The following is a 19,349-nucleotide window of genomic DNA, read 5'->3' as shown; positions in this document are numbered from 1 at the left end:
GCCAGGAATGGAACCTAGGACCTTCTGAGTACATGGTATTGTGCTCCACCACTAAGCTATGACTCCTCTCCAAACACCAAAGTGGACTGCTGCTATTTCTGGGTTGGACTCAAGCACATCCTGGAAAATTTCAGGCTGCATCCTTACAAGTTCGAGTCCACACTCTTGCACAACAAAGCTTCTTCCAGCCTCTTATGAAATTGGCCTTTTTTGTGGAAAATGCACAGAATAGTAGGCAATGGCACTGGCTATGTGAAATGTCACCTAACCTTCCCACAAACATATCGGACTGGATGAAAAGCTGGTATGAAATAACTTCCGCCAAACAAATCAGGACAAATGAATGATAAACAGGTTGATTGAAAGAGACAGGGGTGTCTGTCTCTCTGTCTTCCCAGGTCCTGAGAGGTTTGAATTCTGTAGTCCTGGGTACAAGAAGCTGCCTTATAAAAATGGTATATTATTGTTGTAAAGAAGCGTTATAAATTCCCCCGTGGGTAACAGGAATGCCTAGTCCAGTGTGCCTGAAGTAGTAGGAACTTTTCTCCTTGTATTAAAGGTAACTTCATTCTTACACCTGCCAAAAAGAGAGTGGTGGGTGCTTTACAGGGGTTGTACCCACAAGTGCCCACATCCCAAGTTACTGAGCTAGATATGTGTCAAGGAACTCAGCATCTCTAAAATGGCTATATGCAAAGTGGTTCCATCTAACTCAGCATTGTTCTCCAGCAGGGATGGGGAACCTGTGGCCCTCCAGGTGTTGTTGGACTACAATTCCCATCATCCTGACTATTGGCAAGGCTCTGGCTTGGTATGAACAGGAGTCAGAGACCAACAACATCTGGGCAGTTACAGGTTCCCCTGCCCTCTCATAAGCTAGCCCCAGGGCTTCCTGCCACTGTCTGAGGTCTGACAGGGTCTTTTCAGTAGTGGCATTACACCTCCCACAAAGACTTGTAACAGGGCCTTTTTAGTAGTTGCACTACACCTTCCACAAAGACCAGAACAAGAAACGGATTCAAAATTAATATATATTTTATTGAATAGCTGCATTGAAGTGGTTTCGAACACCACCCATAGAATTAATTTTTTTCAAATTTCAGCATTGTTTCAGCAACAGCTTAATTAGATTTGCGAGAGAAAGAGAGGAAAAGAGGCACACAACTAAGAGCGTTATAATAAATACATTAAGATGCCATTTTTAATAACTTTAAAATAAACATTTCAAATAAATATTTTTTTTAATGGTAAAAGTGTGGTAAAAATATATCTATACACAATGAGATGGTAGATTATGAGCAGGTATTATGCTTTGTATGAGGTGAGGGGGAGGACACAATTTTAGAGGACACACTATACAAAATGCCTTTTTTTTTTTTTTACCCAACAGAGGGTGAGAGTGTCTTGAATCCCATAGTATTGTGGTCCTTTTGGATCTCAAATGCAAGGGGCTTTCTGGAGGAGGAAATAAACCTACTCAAAGCATCCTGACAAAGGGCAGGTGCTTTCAAACAGAGGATATAACCTTGTTGTAACAAGGGGACAAGGGAGAAAGCAGGCAACATTACTTCAGGGAGTTGCATGGGCCCAAAGACCCAAAATATTCTTTTTTTGGCGGCTATGCAAACTAATGGGACCAAATACAATGCTGTTTCACCCTCGCAACAGAAACGGGAGCAGAAATTGCTGGTGTTCACTTATTAATCCCATATCCGGAACAGAAACCATTTTAACAAATACAATCAGTATTCACTGTCTTTGTTTTCAGTTTACTAGCCATACCTAACTGTTTGCGTCCCCCCATCACCACCTCCCATATATGCATTACATTTGCTTTGTATTGAAATGGATGACGTGGAATAACTAATGACAATGTGATTTACATAAGTTACTTAATTTCACCACAGTGGACAGCAAGACGATTAACACAGGTTTTGGTAGAAGAGGAACTGCAGTGCAGTGGAAACAGTGCTTCATACAATGAACATAGGGAGGAATGGAAAACGGAGCCCCCTTACACCCCTAATGACCGTGCCTAGGCAGCAAGAGAGTCCATGGGTCTTTCAGAAGGACTCTACTGCTACACATGAGTGATTATTTTCACTTGACTGGGTCAGACAAGAACCATCTCTGTTGTTCTGCAGACCCTCCAAGTGTCCCTATTTTCTAGGGACGTCCCTGATTTAGAGAAGCCATCCCAGTTTCTGATTTGATCCCGGAATGTCCCACTTTCCCTTGGGATGTCACTATTTTCGTCGGAGAAATGTAGGAGGGTATGGAGTTATCCGACCCCCCAAGCCACCTGACGGCAATCCTGTATAGGGAAGTTTTTAAAATGTTTTATTATGTTTTTATATATGTTGGAAGCTGCCCAGAGTAGCTGGGCGCAACCCAGTAAGGTGTGTGGGGTATAAATAGTAAAATTATCATTATGGAATGGGACGTCCCTATTTTCATCGGAGAAATGTTGGAGGGTATGTTGTTCTGACCTTTGCAAAAAACCATGCCCTGTTATCACCCACTTTCGAAAAAGAAGCCACCCTTTTACCAGGGTTCTTCGGGGGGGGGGGGGTAGGAAAAAAGTTATAGAAGGGAAAAAATAAGAGGCATTAATGCTTCCAAATCCACAAAAAGGAGGCCACTATGATCAGAAGTGGCAACCAAGATTTGGATGAAAAACAGCCTCTGGCACTTTCCACATTCCACTTAACACAGTGCAAGAAACCCCTGGAAAGAAGCCTCTAAAGTACTCCAATAAACAAAGCAGCCCAAAACTGGCATAATGCACACAGCTTAAGAGAGTCCTTTGGCATTAGCAGAAATGTACCAAGAAGCCAGATCTTGTCTATGGCACCATTCATAGCAGGTTATCACAAGCCATCATAAATGTATGTCACTAACAATTGCACACTCAAAAATATAATCAAAGCAACTTCTAAAACAATGAGAAGAAATTGGCGGGGTGTTTTCTGTGGTCTGCATGCTTGGGCACCCAACTTGCAGTGCCCTCAAAAGGAAGCAGCACCACACCCAACTCTAAAACCATTCCCTTTGGTGGGTCTAAGGCATGCCTGGACAATGTGGGATCATAGAAGGACAACTTAACCCAACAGTGGCTCAGTCACCATTCTTTGCTGGACTGCAGAACCCTGACTAACAGGCCACAGGTTTGCAATCTGAGCAGCAGAGAACATGCTGAGCAGGCCTAGCTTTGGCGTCTACCTATCATGCATTCATCTGGGATGGCAATGTGTGTGGGCCGTTTTCATCTCCTTTTCACTCCCTAGGTCCAGGTCTGGTAACCTGAAGCCTAAGGATTAAATGTGGCCCTCCACACCTCTGTATATGGCCCTTGGGACCACACGCCCCTTGAATGATTTTGCTAGGCTGGAATGCGTCCTTGAACTATAATTAATATCATTTGCTTGCCTAGACCAAGGATGGTGAGATGTCGTATGTAGCTTTTGCAGACTTGGAATCTACACAGATCAGCCACATCCACATGCTCCACCCACTTTTGCAGCTGAACCCACCACCACTGGTATGTGGCCCCCCGAAAGGTTGTCCAACATGGGAATGCAGCCTTCTTGCTGAAAAAGGTTTCTCATCCCCGCCTTGGTTAAACATTTACAAAACTAATATGAAAATAAGCAGAAGCAACATGCAAATTTAGGAACAAGAATGTGAACCAAAGGGTCTGAGTAACACACATTTTGTCACCACCACCCTCTCCCCACCCATTTTTTTATAAGGCCAGGGTGGGGAACCTGCTGCCCTCCATATGTTGTTGGATTCCAAGTCCCATTAACCCCCACCAGCACAGACTGTGGTCAAGGATGACAGATGTTTTAAGTCAATATCTAGAGAGTTGCAGGGGATCAGAGGGACTGCTCCTTTGACCACAGGAGACATGGGGTTGTACCTTACCAAGTTTTACTCAGAGTAGACCCATTAAAAGTAATGAACCCAAGGTAGTCATGTCCATTAATGGCAACAGCTTGCTCTATGTCAACAGTCCTATTCTCTACATAGGACTAGTCTTGGATATAACCCACAGATTTGCCTGCTACCTGAAAAGGTATATATAATGCTTTGAGCTATCACACCTTCTTCATACCTCATCAGATCAGCCATCCAGCCAGCAAAGTGCTATCTGCATTGACAGGCAGCACATCTTCCAAGTTTCACACAGGAGCCTTCCCAAGCCCTTCCTGGAGGTGCCAAGTATGGAACCTCCTGCACACAATGTCTGCTCCTTAGCTCCTGGGTCAGTCTTGCCTAAAAGTCATAGCATAAAACTTTCTGAGCCATACCTACATCATCCTTCTGTACTCAAGTGGAACCAAAGTGCTTTGGGTTAGGCAGGGAGGAGTCAATGACAAACATAACCCATTGCACTGCATATGTCCCGCCCTCTATTCAAATTGCAGGATATACCTAACTGAAAGCTAAGGTTTTCAGGCAAAGGAAACCATAACTCTTTTCCCTTGAGCTTTTTTTTTTAAAAAAAAACAACACTCACTGTTTCAAAGAGAAACTGTGTCGTGGGTGCTAAATTTTAAAATAATGATGATAATAATAATAATATACTTCTTGTACTCCGGCCATCTGACTGGGTTGAGAAGGCCTCTGCTCTTGAAGAGATGGGAGAAAGGATACATCAACCATAGAAGTGACTTTTGTCTGCAAGACACCAGAAATGCCTTGCAGTTTAAGATCAGCCACAGGAGTCACTTCTGGCTTTAGACTCACAGTGACTGTCCATGGTATCTGGTACCAGATAAGCTTAGGAGGAAATGGAGATTGAGGGCTTGCTTTGTTTTAGGCTAGCAAGACTCTTTAAACTACCCCTTCGTTGCTACAGTGAATGATGATTCCAACTTTTGCCACCCCTACAAAAAGTAAAGAGGTTTTACCCTAAATTGGTGAACCAACCTTCCTTCCTTCCTTCCTTCCTTTTAAAAAAAACACATAAGCTTTTGGGCTTTCTCCTCCTTTTAGGGAGGCTATCAACCCTCAACAGTTTTGCATCTCCCCAGCCAGGAACTACCGAAGGTGCCCATCCCACACTTGGCCCAGCTACCTTGCATTTGCTACAGTTTTGCTAGCCTCTCCCCCATCTGCAAATTGTGCATGGCAGAAGGAGCAGAATACAAGCCATAGGGATGGGTACCAGAAGTGAAAAAATAATGGGTTTTGTTTTTTGTTTTGTTTTTACAATAGACTGTTTCTCAGGCTATCATAGTGCTTGGGTGAAATACCCTTTTCCTTTCTGGTTTTGTTTTGTTTTTAAAACCCACCACAGGAGAGCAACTCATAAGGCATTCTGGAGGTCAGAATCCTGAGCCATCCTATAGCAAAACTACACCCTTCCCCCCCCCCCATCCACCACCACCAACCATGCTGATTTAGTGCATGCCTCAGCTTCCCACTCTACTTGTCCAATGTTGAGGACACCTTAAAAGCCCTAGAGCCTAATCTTGCTCACAGGGACAATTTATATCTATCATGGAACAAGCTCCAAAGGGAGCTTGCATAGCTGGCTGGCTATTCCATCATTGCTTTGTTCCCAAGCTGTAAGATTCCAGCAGGGGAACCTGAAGGAACAACACAATGATGAACAGCCAGGTGTTCCCCCCTCCCCCCCTGCCCACTTCCTGTGGGAAGTTATACTGGCTTGTCCAAAGTCTTAGGGAGAGTGGCTCCACTGGTTGTGGTGGAGATCTTCCTGCAGACAGTATTGGTGTGGTTCTGGCAGCGACAACCAGGCCGCTTAAAGGCATCGTAACCCCACTGGCAAAGTTTGAGGCACCCCAAGGTGGGAAAGTAACAGCACAGGCAGGGCATGAACAAAGAGAGGAAACTCATGGCAGCCCAGCGGGCACAGCAGGATCCCGGGCCACAAGAGCAGGGGTCATCGGCACAGGTGTCCTCATCATCTGAGGAGCAGTGGTAGAAAATGCCCTTGACACAGCAGAGGCAAGTCCCATAGTCAATGAGGTTCTCTGGTGAGCAGAAACAGCGCTTGTTGCAAAGCCAGCAAGAGGGCAAGCTGCGTGTCGCCATGCAGCGGGCACACTTGCAGCGGCCGCATTCCTCGCAGATGAAGCAGTGGCCAGCATGGGCGACACGAGGCTTCTCAGATGTTCCCTTCCGCAGCTCCTCAGGCTTTGGGTCGCCTGCTTGGGGCTGATTCCGGACAAGCGAGTGCCTTGAGTGCGATGGTGTGATGAGCCTCTGCTCTGAGGCTGTGGTGCTGTGGGAGATGGAGCTGGCAGTGCTGGAATGGCTCAGAGGCTGCAGGAGGGGTGGCTGGCCAGGCTGAAGGTCCTGGGTGGTGGTGGGCACCAGGCGTTCCTGAGCCACCTCCTGCTTGTGGGCTGCTTGCGACTGGGATGGAGTGGAGGGAGCTTGCTTGGATGAGGCAGGTCTCTCCACGTAGTCATTGGTGGCACGGATGGCACAAATCTGGTCGATGGAAAGGACTTGCTGCAAATCCTCAGGCGCTGAAGCCATGGTGTCTTCAGGGCTGCGCTCAGTGGTGCTGGCTGGAAAGGGCATTCTGGGGAAGGATGAAGGCTCCAGTCAGCAGGGAACATCAGAAGGTCCTGCAGGAGAAGAAACAAAAAGCAAAGGGGGGGAGTCCACCCCACTGTTAAATCACAACAGTAAAAGACCAATCGAGACATTTTGTTGGGGCAGAGGAGAAATTGAGACATCTATGCTCTAGCAGCCTTTCTCAACTTTTGGTCCCCAAATGTTAGACTGTCACATGGAAGATGGAGCAAGCTTGATTTCTCCTGCTCTGAAGATAGGACCTGAACCAATGGATTCAAGTTACAAGAGATTCTGACTAAACATCAGGGAGAACTTTCTGACAGTAAGAGCTGTTTGAATGGACTTCCCAAGGAGGTTGTAGACTCTCCTACATTGAAGCTTTTAAAGCAGAGGTTGGATGTTCATCTGTGAGGGATGCTTTAGCTGAGATTCCTACATTGCAGGAGATTGGACTAGATGGTGTTTGGGGGCCCTTCTGACTCAGCAATTCTATGATTCATCCCTGACCACTGGTCCAGCTAGCTAGGTATGGTAAGAGTCATAGTCCAGCCACATTTGGCAGCCCAACGTTGAGAAACGCTGTGTCTGGCTGATAGTCTTGGATCAGGAACTTTTATGGAGGGAGGGGTGGGGCATGCATCTCTTGCAGTGGGCTGGAACTACCAATTAAAAAACAGCAAGGCACAGCTGGTACTCATGAAGAAATATTGTGCCTATTAACACACATCAGGCAATTCATTTTTTAAGCATTGCTATCACCTAATGTTGGGAGCCTCTGGAAATCTTGTGGCTTAAAAATGCAACCCTCCCTTTCAGGCAAGGTGGCACCTGGCTTGTACAAGGCATCTGATCTGAAGAACAACACGATCCCCTGATTCATCTGCTACTTTGTGCACAGTGGGACTGGGTACTTTTTCCTTTACATGCCCATACAGCAGGTATGGGGAACTTTGGGCCCTCCAGATGCTGCTGAACTGCAACTCCTAACAGCCACAGTCAGCATGGCCATTGATCAGGGATGATGAGAGTTGCAGTCCAGTAGCATCTGGAGGCTCCTCATTCCAGCCACAGAGCAATGCCAACCTTCTCACAGCGTAGGAGACCCAGCCCATATCCCTACCACCATTTAATTCAGATTGACCCTTTCCAGAGAAAATCTGGCAAGGTTGGAGGGGGGGGAGGAAGTTGCCCACAACCCCATCTGCAAACCAAGCCCATGCTAGAAGTGCCCTAGAATCCCCAGAAGACAGGGAGGGGGAGATAGATTGAGAAAAAGTTATTCAGTATGGGGCAATAGACGGCTACTCAAACTAGGGTCCAGAACACCAAGGCTAGTAGAAGAAGAAAAATATCAATTTGGTTATTTTTTAATGCAAGCCCATCTAAAAGCCACACTTTCTGAAATTATACTGGAACTGAAATGCAGTCATCCTTCAAAATTAACACTTCTCTGAATTTTGCACTGCAGTTCTCAGACCAAAATACACACATTAAGGGACAGTGTGCATAATAAAGACTCTCCTCCCTGGAAGAGAGGGGAGTGGTTGTGGGCGGGAGACCGAGCCCCGCCCCTGGTAGGGGGCATTAGCCCCCTCCCCTCCTACCTGGCTGGCGCCCACGCCCACTGGAGGTGGCCAACCAGGTGCCTCCGGGGGGCGTGTGTAGCAGCTTAATGCTGTGGTGCTAGCTCCGCCTCCTCCTCATTCGTCGTCGTCCCTCAGAGAGTCACCCACCCTCCACTCCCATTTAGCTCAGGGTATAGGTTTTTGGCCTTGCTATGGACCTTAGGTTGGTCGCCCTGGTTGGCTGGGGGGCCTGGTAGGAATTTTTCCATTTGGCATTAGGCCTTTTGGTTTTTTCGCCTACCTCGTAGCAATCGTCACAACTTTTGTGGTATTGGTGGGTAGGTTAGGCATTGGATTCATGTGTTGTGCTGTGTCAAGGGCTAGGTGTGGCCATCGCCTATGCTATCTACCGTGGGTTATTCCGTTAAAGGAATCTGGCGGTCGTGTATTCCGTCCGATGCCTGCTTGGCGGGAGGCCATGGCACGACCCTCGGTGACATCAGGGGTTGAGCCTATAGTTGGATGAGCATCAACAGGCTCCACCTACTGTTGAATAAACCCACCACCTATAGTCATCCAATGCCTAAGCCAATACCTTTTCACTGCTGTAATCAATAAAGTTGTGGCCTTTTCTTGCCCATTAACCTTATATCACGTGTCCTTGTGTATTTATTTTACGTAGCGGGGTCGGGCCCTCGATCCACAATGCAAGAACTGGTAACAATATAATACAACAACACAACATTAGGATAAATGGCTTGCAAAAATGTGTACAGCTGGCAAAATTACATATAAAGGTGTTATATGTCACAGGTTCATGCAGAAATTTGGAGAACTGAACTTATGACTGGGAAAATGAGAAATGAAAAGAGTCATCCATCCCTACCCATGGCTCTCAGGAGCCAAGACAAAATCACCGTAGGGGGCTATTTATGGTTTAAGCCAAAAAGTCCCACACTGGCTATTCTTCCCTACAATTTTAGGAGTCTCTCCCTCCTTAGAGGAGGGGACTGGTCTCTCCCCCCCCCCCATTTTTAAGGTCAGCAAACTAGTCTCTATATAGGCAAGTGAGTCAATGAAGCCAGAGAAGCTGGTAACAAATGCTGCCTGAGCAGGATGAAACGAGGAAAAGAGCAGTGGGAAGATTGATTTTTGTTAGCCAGGTCGACCTTGAAGAAGAGTGAAGATCAAGAGCCATCTTCCTTTGATTGCTAAAAGCCAGCACTACTTTGGGTGTTCCTCCTGCCAAAGGGGAAAAAAACAGCTAGCCCAGATTCATTTAAAGCAAAGTTGAGCTTCCAGGCAAGGCAAGATGAGCTTGGAAAGAGTTGTAGGATTAGGTTGGGGGAGTGGGGGTGGCAGGTGCAAAGAGAAGAGGGACCAGAGCTTTCTTCGAATCAGGCCCATGTGTCATAATGTGTCTTCAGCAACTGAGCATGTGCAGAAGGCGGCTTCTTCTTTTTTTTTACCAGAGTAAACACAGGAACTTTAAATACACAGGAACCTTAAATATATAATACGGGAGAGGAAACTGTAACGACTGCCAGATTTACCATGCATTTAACGCACATGGCTTCCCCTGAATAATCCTGGGGACTGTAGTTTGTTAAGGGTGCTGGGAATTGTAACTCTATGCCCAAAAAGTCTGGAAGCCAGAGTACACAAAATCACCCAGGAGGCTCATTGCCTACCAAGTGAAGGGTGCTACCTCACCAACAACATGTGCTTTATGTTTTCAGCTCAGCATTTTCTTTGCAACACATTCTCCATTAGGAAGCCAACATCAGGGGTCAGCATTATTGGGTATCCATCAAAGCCCACTCACACAATTCCCAGGGCCTCCTGGCTACTGCTCCTTGTGGTTTCTGCCTGTTCACTCCCTTTCGCCAAACAAGCAAGCAGTGGGAAGAGTAAAGAGCACATACCTTGGTTCACTCCTGCTGGAAAATGGTACAATCGCTGACCACGGAGAGTGGCAACAAGTGGATAATAGCGTCTATGGTGAGGTGTGAACTCAGAGAGGGGGAACCCACGGCAAAGGACCATTTTCTTTAACAGCATCTTTTCTTTCCCTGCATTCAATCTTTCTACACCCTCATTTCTCCCCTCCCCTTTTCTTCTTTTTCTTCTTCTTCTCCATTTCCGTTCCTTTCACACACACGCAACACCCCCCCCCCTTCTCATGCTCACCAAGTTTGGCAGGCAAAGAGCACAAGGCTTTCACTCTTCAAGAAATTCATGGCAGTAAAGCTCCTGGATGCAGCTGGGTGATACAGCATGGCTGGCTGGCTGGCTGTAAGAGGCTGAGAAAAGCAATACCAGCTCCATCATGCACCTCTAAATCCAGGGAGGAGGAGATGCCATGATGTGAGTTTCCTGGAAGACGTTGAGTTGTAAATATTTCCTATGCAAATTGAGGCATTTTGCTTGGGTGTGTGTGTGTGTGTGTGTGTGTGTGAATTCTGCTGCCCTGGAGTGTGATCTAATTTAGCATGCTTTTATTTTACTTGTATTTAGGAAACCAGAGTTTAAAGCTCTGAAGTTGCAAAGCTTGCCTAATATTGCTTTTGCAATTGGCACCCATTAATTGTTGTTTATGAACATGTGAAATGGAAATTTTTCTATGGAAAAACAGTGCACTGGGAAATTTTCTACCACTGGATACAGCAACATTGTCTCGTTCCCCATACCCATTATACATCACTGTTCTCATGATTGTTCAGGAAAGAACTGCAAGCATTCGGTATGTAGAGTTTATCTGTTGGACTGTAAACAGACAAGGAGAGAGCCATAGTTACCTGCAGGGCTCTGCTGAAGTATACCCCCATTCTGGATGGTGGTGGAAGCATCTCAGTGCCAGAGCAGCCCTCCTCAACCTGGTGCCCTCCAAATGTTTTGGATTACCACTCCCATTGTCCTTAACCATTGATCAGACTAGCTCTGGCCAATGAGGGATGTAGTCCAACAATATCTGGAGGGCATCCAGGTTGAGGAAAGTTTTGCTAATGCATGGAAGCTAAAACAGGCATTGCACAGAGGGCAAGGTCCTCCTTGTGCAAAGGAAAAGGGTTATCTCTCTCCATATGCATATTGGGGAATTTGCATGGCTTTGTTCCTGCTTGCAAAACCCAGCATGTTTTTACCTATTCCTCCGATGGAGGATTTGCCCCACTTTCACAATGCTGACATGGACCTTTTCTTAAATCAGCTTCCCATGCAAGATTAAAAATCTACATTGACTACTACAGAGTGCATACTATTTCTTTTCTGTATTCTGCCTCATGTTGACAAGCTGCATTAAGTACTGCTAGCTGGCAGAGAGGGGAGAAAGAAGCACATGTAAACTCTTGTGTGAAGACTGAAAATCCAATACCCTCTTACCTGGGAGTCAGTGCCCTCTATGGTACTTCAGAGAAGACATGTATAGGACTGTATAGTTAGCATGAGATGCAATCCAGCAGAAAAGCACAGTGAAGAGGAAGCTAAGCTAAATGGGTAGATAAACTAAGCCCTGCCTCTGGCACAAGTTTGAACTTCGGATCAGGTGCATCAGAGAGTGAGTTGGTGCAGTGATTAGAGTTTTAGTCTAGGACCTGAGAGACCAGAGTTCGAATCCTCATTGAGTCATGAAGCCCACTGGGTGACGTTGGGCCAGTCACTGTTCTCTCAGCCTACCCCACAGGGTTGTTGTGGAGATAACATGGGAAGGAGGGAGAACTATGTATGCTGCCTTGAACACCTTAGAGGAAAGGTGGGATATTAATGTAACAACCACAACCACAATCATCACAGTGAAATGAGCTCAGAGCAATACAGCCAGCAAGGGCAGGCTTGCCTGACTTGGAACCTCACAGCCCCTATTCTGGGCCAAAAGTGCAATGCTTGATCTGGTTGACAACCAATCTTATCAACCAGGATCCCCCCCCCAAAAAAAGCTGTCTTTCTATATAGATGCAAGTAAAATCTCCCATTCATCTGGGTTGGTCAGACATATCGCTAACTCTCCAAGTAGCCTACCTCACAAGGCAATTGCAAGGATGATTTTTTTTAAGCTGAAAAGCTGTTTGTTGGGCATGGGTTCAATGCCACAACTTTGAACCAATAAGCACCATTCTGTAGTCCTGCAAATTTACATTGCCCAATGTGAAACTTTGAACAGGATGCACAGACAGGACTCATCAGATTGGGTAGCCTAAGAATCTTCATTTTTTGTTAAGCAATGAAACACACAGTGCTTCTAGCCCTTAAGACCACCAAGGGAGGTTTGAATGCACAATTTCAGCTTCTCTCAGCATAGAATTTCAGCCACCGATGTGCAGATGGCCCACCTGAGCGGTGGAGACCATGCTTTTCACACAGCAGGTACCTGATTCCACCCCCCAGCATCTCCAGATAGGGAAGGGAAAGGTCCTCAAAGCCACTGCTCATCAGTGAAGATGATACTGAACTAGATGGATCAATGGTCTGGCTCCGTATAAGGCAACATCTTAAATTTCCAGAAGCACAACCTTTCTGTAAAAGCTATTATTCACATGCTAGCCTAGTTGAGCCCAAATTTTGACTGGACAACCTTTAGGACCCAGCAAGATTCTCCAGCACCAAACAGGATTGATGGAGGGAGGGGAGGGAGGGAGAAGATGAAGAAGAGAGAAAAGAGGATTGAATGACAATAAATTGTTTGCCATTCCGGATGCGATGAATCCAATCCAGCCGGCAGGAGGGACTGAAATAGATACTGCAGTGAAGGGAAAAGGGGAGAGAGGCAGAGAGGGTGAATAGAAAGGAGTTGGCAGTCGCAGCAGCTGAGTGGGGAAGCCACACTACAGAGCAAGCCATTGAAAAAGGATGGCAAAGCAGCGCCTGACAGACAAGAGGAGCTAATGACCCCCTTCGCTCTTCGGCAGAAGGCAAGTCACACACCTCTGCCAACCAGCTATCATGATTCCCCGACACCAAAGTGATGAAGCAAGGTGGAAAGCAAGCTTAAGTGTGGCCCTCCCAATTTACAAAAAAAGAGGCTTCACTCAAGCCATGACTCAACTTGGGGACCTATTTCCTCCTTTGCCACCCCACAGAGCACCTGGACACTTTAAAGAAGAAGAAAGTGCTTCTGACTGTACTCCCCATCATTTCTTGTGATGCTCAGCCCAACACACCCACAAGATATTGCACAGAAGGGCACACAGCGTGTAGTTTCATGGCAGGCTTAGTAAATCCTTGTGCAGCCTTGATTTTTTACAAACCGAGGCAATGAGTGCGGACACCGGAGCAGCCATTTCATATGCTACCCAAATACTGTCCAGCAAAGATGATTTGTTGGCTGGGCTGCAATTTTGATTTAGCCCTAGGTTAGATTTGCTCACCCTAATGTTAGTCCCCACAGATCTATGGGACAGCTAGAAACTGGCAATTCATTGTTCCTACACAGATCAGGAGAAGGGGAGAGAAAGTGATTGTTTCCCCAACTGTTAACCCCAAAACTAAAATCATCCAGGGAATTATTTATCTCATCCCAATTTTTCATGAAGACTACTGTTACCTGGTTACCTTATCATTAGAAACAAATGAATAAAAGCAGGTAATCTTCTATGCCAGTGGAAGAGTTGGTCCAAGAAGAAGATATACACTTTTGATTTACACAAAATGCTTCTATTTAGGCAGAACTGATAAGCAGTTTGTTTGTTTTCTTCCTGAAACAGGGAGATTGACATGGATTTGAGTGTGAATATTCTGATACAGACAGGTTGGAGCCTGCACATAAAGCATTTCCTTCCATTCAAGCACGCAAACCACACGCATACATATATATAATTGTTCTCCTTATTCAACTCTATTCAACAAGATAGCCCTGCTTTATCCCAGGAGCATCTTTTCCAGCAGCAACCTGGTCCCATCCAGGAGGGTGTGGCCTAATTAAAAAAGAATTTGGATTTTTAAAACAATACTGATCTCTCTTGTGTGGGGTGGATGCCTGTGTAGCACAGGGCTAAAAAACGCTAGTTGCAGCTTCAAAAGTCCTCAATGAAATCCTTGCCTCGGTCACAAACTCACAAGTGCTGCTATCTTATCCCAAAAGCAGACCCCAGTGAACATGGGAAAACTTACTCCTGGGCTCGCCTGCACTGAAGGTTCCTTGGAACCACCACATCCCAGCCTCAGCCTCCTACCTGCCATAAGGAGTAATGCTACCTGCCTACCTTGCAAGGATTTCTCAGTGCCATGCCTGCAAAGCAATTTTAGCACCTGCAATATGCAATACAAATACTATGTAGTTAAAGCATTATTAATGGGCAGCAACTCCACCAAGTTGCTGTAATGGCAAAGGAGTTAAGGAGTAAAAGATCTTTCAGTAACTGGAAGCCTTTTGGCTAGCTAGAAATAACCAGCCTGCCTACCCTCTCACCCCAATTAAGGAGGCATGCCAATTTCCTTGCTTACTTTCTTTTATTATTTTCCAACACATCCCTTGCCCATGGAATTTAAATTATCTAGGTGTGTTACTGCTAACAAGTTTCCCTTTGCCTCATAAAGCATTCTTGCATCCTTTCATCACCACCCTTGATGGTTCAATCCCTCCTCCCCCAGCCCCAGTACTGAATCTCTCCCTCCAGTCCATCAGCCCCCTTTCAGGTTTTGCTTCCCAGCTGCCTGTAGGAGTTAGAAACACAGGAGGATGCCTTCTACAACTGGTCCACCTATCTCTGCACTGTCCACACTGGCAAGCAGCAGCACTGCCTGAAGATGCTGGGGATTGAATATGGGGCATTCTGCATTCAAAGCATGTGCTCTGCTATTGAATGAGTTCAGCCCTTTCCCTAAATGAGTTCATGATCTCCTAAAAAAAAAAAAAGAAGAACAAGGAAAGCCCCACATCTACACCTTTTACCAGATCGCATGTCACTTGCTGCAGCTGGCAGGTATAATCAGGTATGCTGTTTGATACCATGCATCCCCAACCCTAATTATCCCTCAAATCCTACTCTAGCTACAATGGACATAATAAACATCACACACCTGTCATCCCCTGCCCCCCCCCAAAAAACCTGTTCTCCCTTCTCTGGCACATCTAACAAGTTTATGTTTTCTGGATATGAACCCTCCATCACTCCTGCAAATAATTTAAAAGGGCAGCATTGCTGACCAGACCAAGGAGCCCCTCGTTCAAACATTCCCAGCTAGCCAACACAGCTTGAAGGCTTTTAAGCTTCTAAGAGGCAAGGACCCTTCCATTTGTGGTTTGCCTCAATCATTTGATTTTCAGAGGTATACTGCTTCTGAACTTGGAGGTTTCACCTAGCTACCACAGTGAATAGCCGTGGAGACTTCTATCACCCGTGACTTTGCCCAACCCTTTAACACATGCACACACATATATAAATGCCTATTTTTGAGCACTTTGACCAAAGGTGAATCTGCCAAACTAATCTGGGGGAAATGAAGGCATGGCAAAGACTATTATTAGGGGAGCAAGGATTTTGTTATGCAATATACAGCAGTTTTGGGTTGAAGGTAGGTGGGAATCGACTGCACAATTTTCAGCAGGTCTGCTAGGATTTTCAGCTCCTACTATTTACCCAACAATTAGTGAACCTGAACAATAGAGGTGGTGAACCCTCTTGGGGGGGGGGGGTATTTTGCCAAACACTTCTTTTTAGCCTCAGTGTTCCTCACCTGTGAAACAGGAGCATTAAACCAGATCCTGGTGCAGATTGTACAATTCTGTGTTAACTCAGATGTAGATTTGCAATGTGTGAATTATGGGTGCAGGAGATAAATGGCTTCCCCACACACCTTTTTGCTTATGGCTCCCCCACCCCCTTGTCACAATTTTGTAGCTACCTCTGGTTGGTGGACCTCAGTAGTCTAACAAAAATACCTTAGTAGATCCCACAATCTTGAAGTCTCAACAACTCCGTACTCTTTCTAAATATACCTTAATATACTGTGGTGGAGAGGGGCGGGGGAATGAACAGGATAGGCAGTTCCGAAGCCCCATTAAGCCGAACAAGCAGGAGTTCGCCCCAACCAGCACATTTTGGCTTACCGAAGTGAAGCAATACACATGTACCCTCTAAAGAGGGGGTTGCATAGGGCCCTTGCGTCCAGAGTCTGAAATTACCTACCACTGCCCACCCCCGTTTAATGGATTATTAACTAATTATTAATCGTGTTAACGTTATCAATCATTTTATCCCGGGAGGGAACTGAGCCCCTCCGGTCGAGAGAAGCCGCTTTTCTAAAAATTCCAGTTCTGCGGGGACGTCAGGTTGGTTCCATCACATAAGAAGAAGCTGTTCCGAGACAGCACTCTATCGCCGACCCCTGCATCAAAGAGCGACCCCGCCCAGCCAACGAATAGATCGCCCACAGATACATACAAGCAACTCTACCCTGAGACGAGGCAACACAAATGAAGGTCGCCTTCCCCCCACCCCGCATTCACAAAGAGACCCCTTCCAACAACTGAAATATCTTCTCATGTCTTTACTGGCTAGGTACCTCCTGCCTCGCTCCATTCCATCTCCGCCAGGCCCTCCTCAAAGCGTGCCCAGGGCGATCCCCCAGGCCAGGCAGGAAGAAACGATCCGGTGGCTGCCCGATTATGGGTCAGAGCGCCGTCGAGTCCCGCCTAGGCAGGAGACCGGCGCCACGCTGCTGCCTTAAGCAACTCTTCGCTTCGGGAAGCTGCTGCTGCTGCTGCTGCCGCCGTCGCCGTTTCTTGAAGAGACAAGAGAGGAAAACCCGCCGCTCCCCCAGCAGCAAAGCTGATGGACCTGAACAGGGGCAGCGACTGTCAGCCAGCGCGACCCACGCTCGCCCCACAGCCCCTGCTCAACCTTCCTGACGAGGAACTCTATTGAACGCGAAAGCTCGCGCGTCAGGCAAGAAGGGAAAAGCGACGCTCCCTCCCAACACCTGGAGGAGCGCGGAGCATCCCTCGCCACCACCAGCACCCCGTGTAAAAAGCACAGGACCTCTCAGTAGCGCAGGTGCTGGGGGTAAGAAAAAGATCGCAAGTTGCGCCGGCACTCCCTTGGTACCGATAAACCCTTCGGAGTAGGACGCAGAAGAAGGTTGGTTGGATGGCTCCATCCATCCATCCATCCCTTCCGCGGGCACTCACCTCGACTGGGATGCAAGAGCTGTTATCAGATGCGCTCCTGCGGACTCCATCCAAGAGACGCCCTGGGGAGAAGCCGCGTCCGTGGTTTTAAGTACAGTCGCCGGGAGAGCGACCGGAGCCGTTCCGGATGAAACAAGGCAAGACCCCTCCTTCGGGGCGGGGCGAGTCTCCGAAGGGGCGGGCTCTGGTTACAGCGCGTGGAGCTGTTTTTGTGAATGTAGCCGCTCTAGCCTGCGCGCTTGTGAATGGAGGGAGCGGAGGGGGCGGGGCGGGTTTTTAGCTCCTCCCCCTGTTCTCCCCCCCACCTTCCCTGCTCTTCCTTTCCCGTAGCTCTTAATGCTACCCAAGTGGCGTCATCCAATTGAAATGGAATCGGCCCATTAGACGTCCCTAAAGGGATCTCGCTGCTGCTCGCCCGCTGATTCCAACCAGCCTTGCAGCAGAGAGTGAAAGAGAGGCGGTGGAGGAAGCAGCTTCAAGAGCTCAAACCAACCTCTCTACAACCCCGAAATCCAGAAGCTCCAAGATCCAATGTTCAATTTTGGAACATAGCAAGTTTTTTTTTAAGGCGAGCTTGCCTCTGAGCATGTACAGAGTCCCTCTCCCGAGTCATTAAAACTAATCTGAGTGGTTGAGGGAAAGGCTTCTAGGATGTCTTTTTTTAAGAAAAGAGAAATTCCGCCAACACTCTGCCTAGCCTCAGAACTTGAGTTCTCAAAAGGCATTTTATTAGAAGTTATCCCAGTTTTCTAGGAAGTTAGGCACTCATACCCTGGTACCTGGTTGCACCTTCCATAACCTGCTTTCAGTCATGTCTGCCTCACCTACAGTAAAAATAAAAGGTGAGAGTACTTCTGAGCTTACACAAAGTTCCATAGGTCTATGCAGAAATCACACCTAAAATTAAAATTGGAGAAAAAATTTCCATCTGTTTCAGAGGTATGTTCACATACATTCAACAAGTGTACAGAGTGTTTACCTGTGCACACAGCAGTTGAACTGTCCAAATCAAAAAATGTACTCTATCCACATAAACCTGTAATGTGTGAACAGGAGACCTTCCAAGGCAGGCTTAGAGATGCAGTGTTTCTGTTGTAAGCATTTCAGTGCTGGATCTGGAGGATATTGGTATCTAACATCCTGATAGCTGTCATCAGGAATGCAGCTGGGACACTTGTCTTCCTAGAGAGATTGTCTCTGGCAGCATCTTTCGAAAACCAGCAGGGTTTGGCTCTGCAACCAAGAAGGCCACCAAAAAAAATAATCATATTTATCTTAAGACATTTTCACATGTGGCACCCAAAAAACATTTCCACAACTTTGTGCCTAAAGTACACTGTTTGTGCAATATGTTTGTGAATAACAGTGCTGTGGGAGCCAAACCTACTGTTCATTCTACCCGGTGCATGTTTTAACAGTAGCATTGCTATGGGTTCACACAGGCACCCAAATAGGCACCACTCTTTATATTTTGTGTGAAACAGCCTGCAACAAAATGCCATCCTCTCCTTTATTTATTTATTTAGAGCATTTGTACTACCCACTGTTCAACCAAAAAGGCTCTTATAATAGCTTGTGTACAATAAATTAAAAACAAGACAATCTAAGAAACATGATACATAAGAGGAAAAGGGACAGGGGAGGAAGAGGGGAAAGGCACACTCAGCCGTAAGCAAGTATGCTCATAAACTCTACTGTGTTCAGTGGAGTTTTCTTTCAGGTACTTGTGCAGAGGAATGTTGTCAGTGTGCAGTTTTACAGTTCAGTCCTACGCCTCTCTGTTATTATTAGCATTAGTATTAACATTGTCTATATATTGCCATCTCTGTAGATAGTACTTTACAAAGAACAGGTGTGACAGATCTCTGCCCCAAGGAGCTTGCAATCTACAATATATTCAGGGAAACCACAGAGAAATGGAGGCATGTCAAGAATAAGGACCATATTGTTGAATAAACTCATTACGCTAGTGGGAGCCAGAGTAAGGATTCCTGTGAGGGCAATAGAGATTGATCCTCTCCTTCCCCCAATGTGCATATTTACCATCCCCAAATCTCCTCTAGAGGAGCCTACAAAACAGATTAGAGGGCACACAGGGAGAG

At 46.5% G+C, this 19,349-nt stretch overlaps 1 protein-coding gene across 2 annotated transcripts; it reads right to left on the bottom strand.

Moving 5' to 3' along the window:
• Positions 1-1,017: 1,017 nt before the first annotated feature.
• Positions 1,018-17,408, bottom strand: SPRY3 (sprouty RTK signaling antagonist 3). 2 transcript variants are annotated; one of them, XM_083484541.1, is made up of 2 exons: positions 17,248-17,408; positions 1,018-6,608 (listed from the first exon to the last, which is right to left on the bottom strand). In XM_083484541.1, exon 2 carries the CDS (start codon positions 6,559-6,561, stop codon positions 5,668-5,670), a length of 894 nt encoding a protein of 297 aa, XP_083340667.1. In that variant the 5' UTR covers positions 6,562-6,608; positions 17,248-17,408; the 3' UTR covers positions 1,018-5,667. The 2 variants fall into 2 exon arrangements, with proteins under 2 accessions (XP_083340667.1, XP_083340666.1); XM_083484540.1 differs by lacking the exon at positions 17,248-17,408 and adding an exon at positions 10,049-10,237.
• Positions 17,409-19,349: the final 1,941 nt, after the last annotated feature.

The sequence above is a fragment of the Podarcis liolepis genome, assembly GCF_965112155.1.
Source record: "Podarcis liolepis genome assembly, chromosome: Z".
NCBI lineage: Eukaryota > Metazoa > Chordata > Lepidosauria > Squamata > Lacertidae > Podarcis > Podarcis liolepis.
The sequence above is the reverse complement of the archived record's forward strand: the minus strand, read 5'-3'. Positions and strand labels throughout refer to the sequence as shown.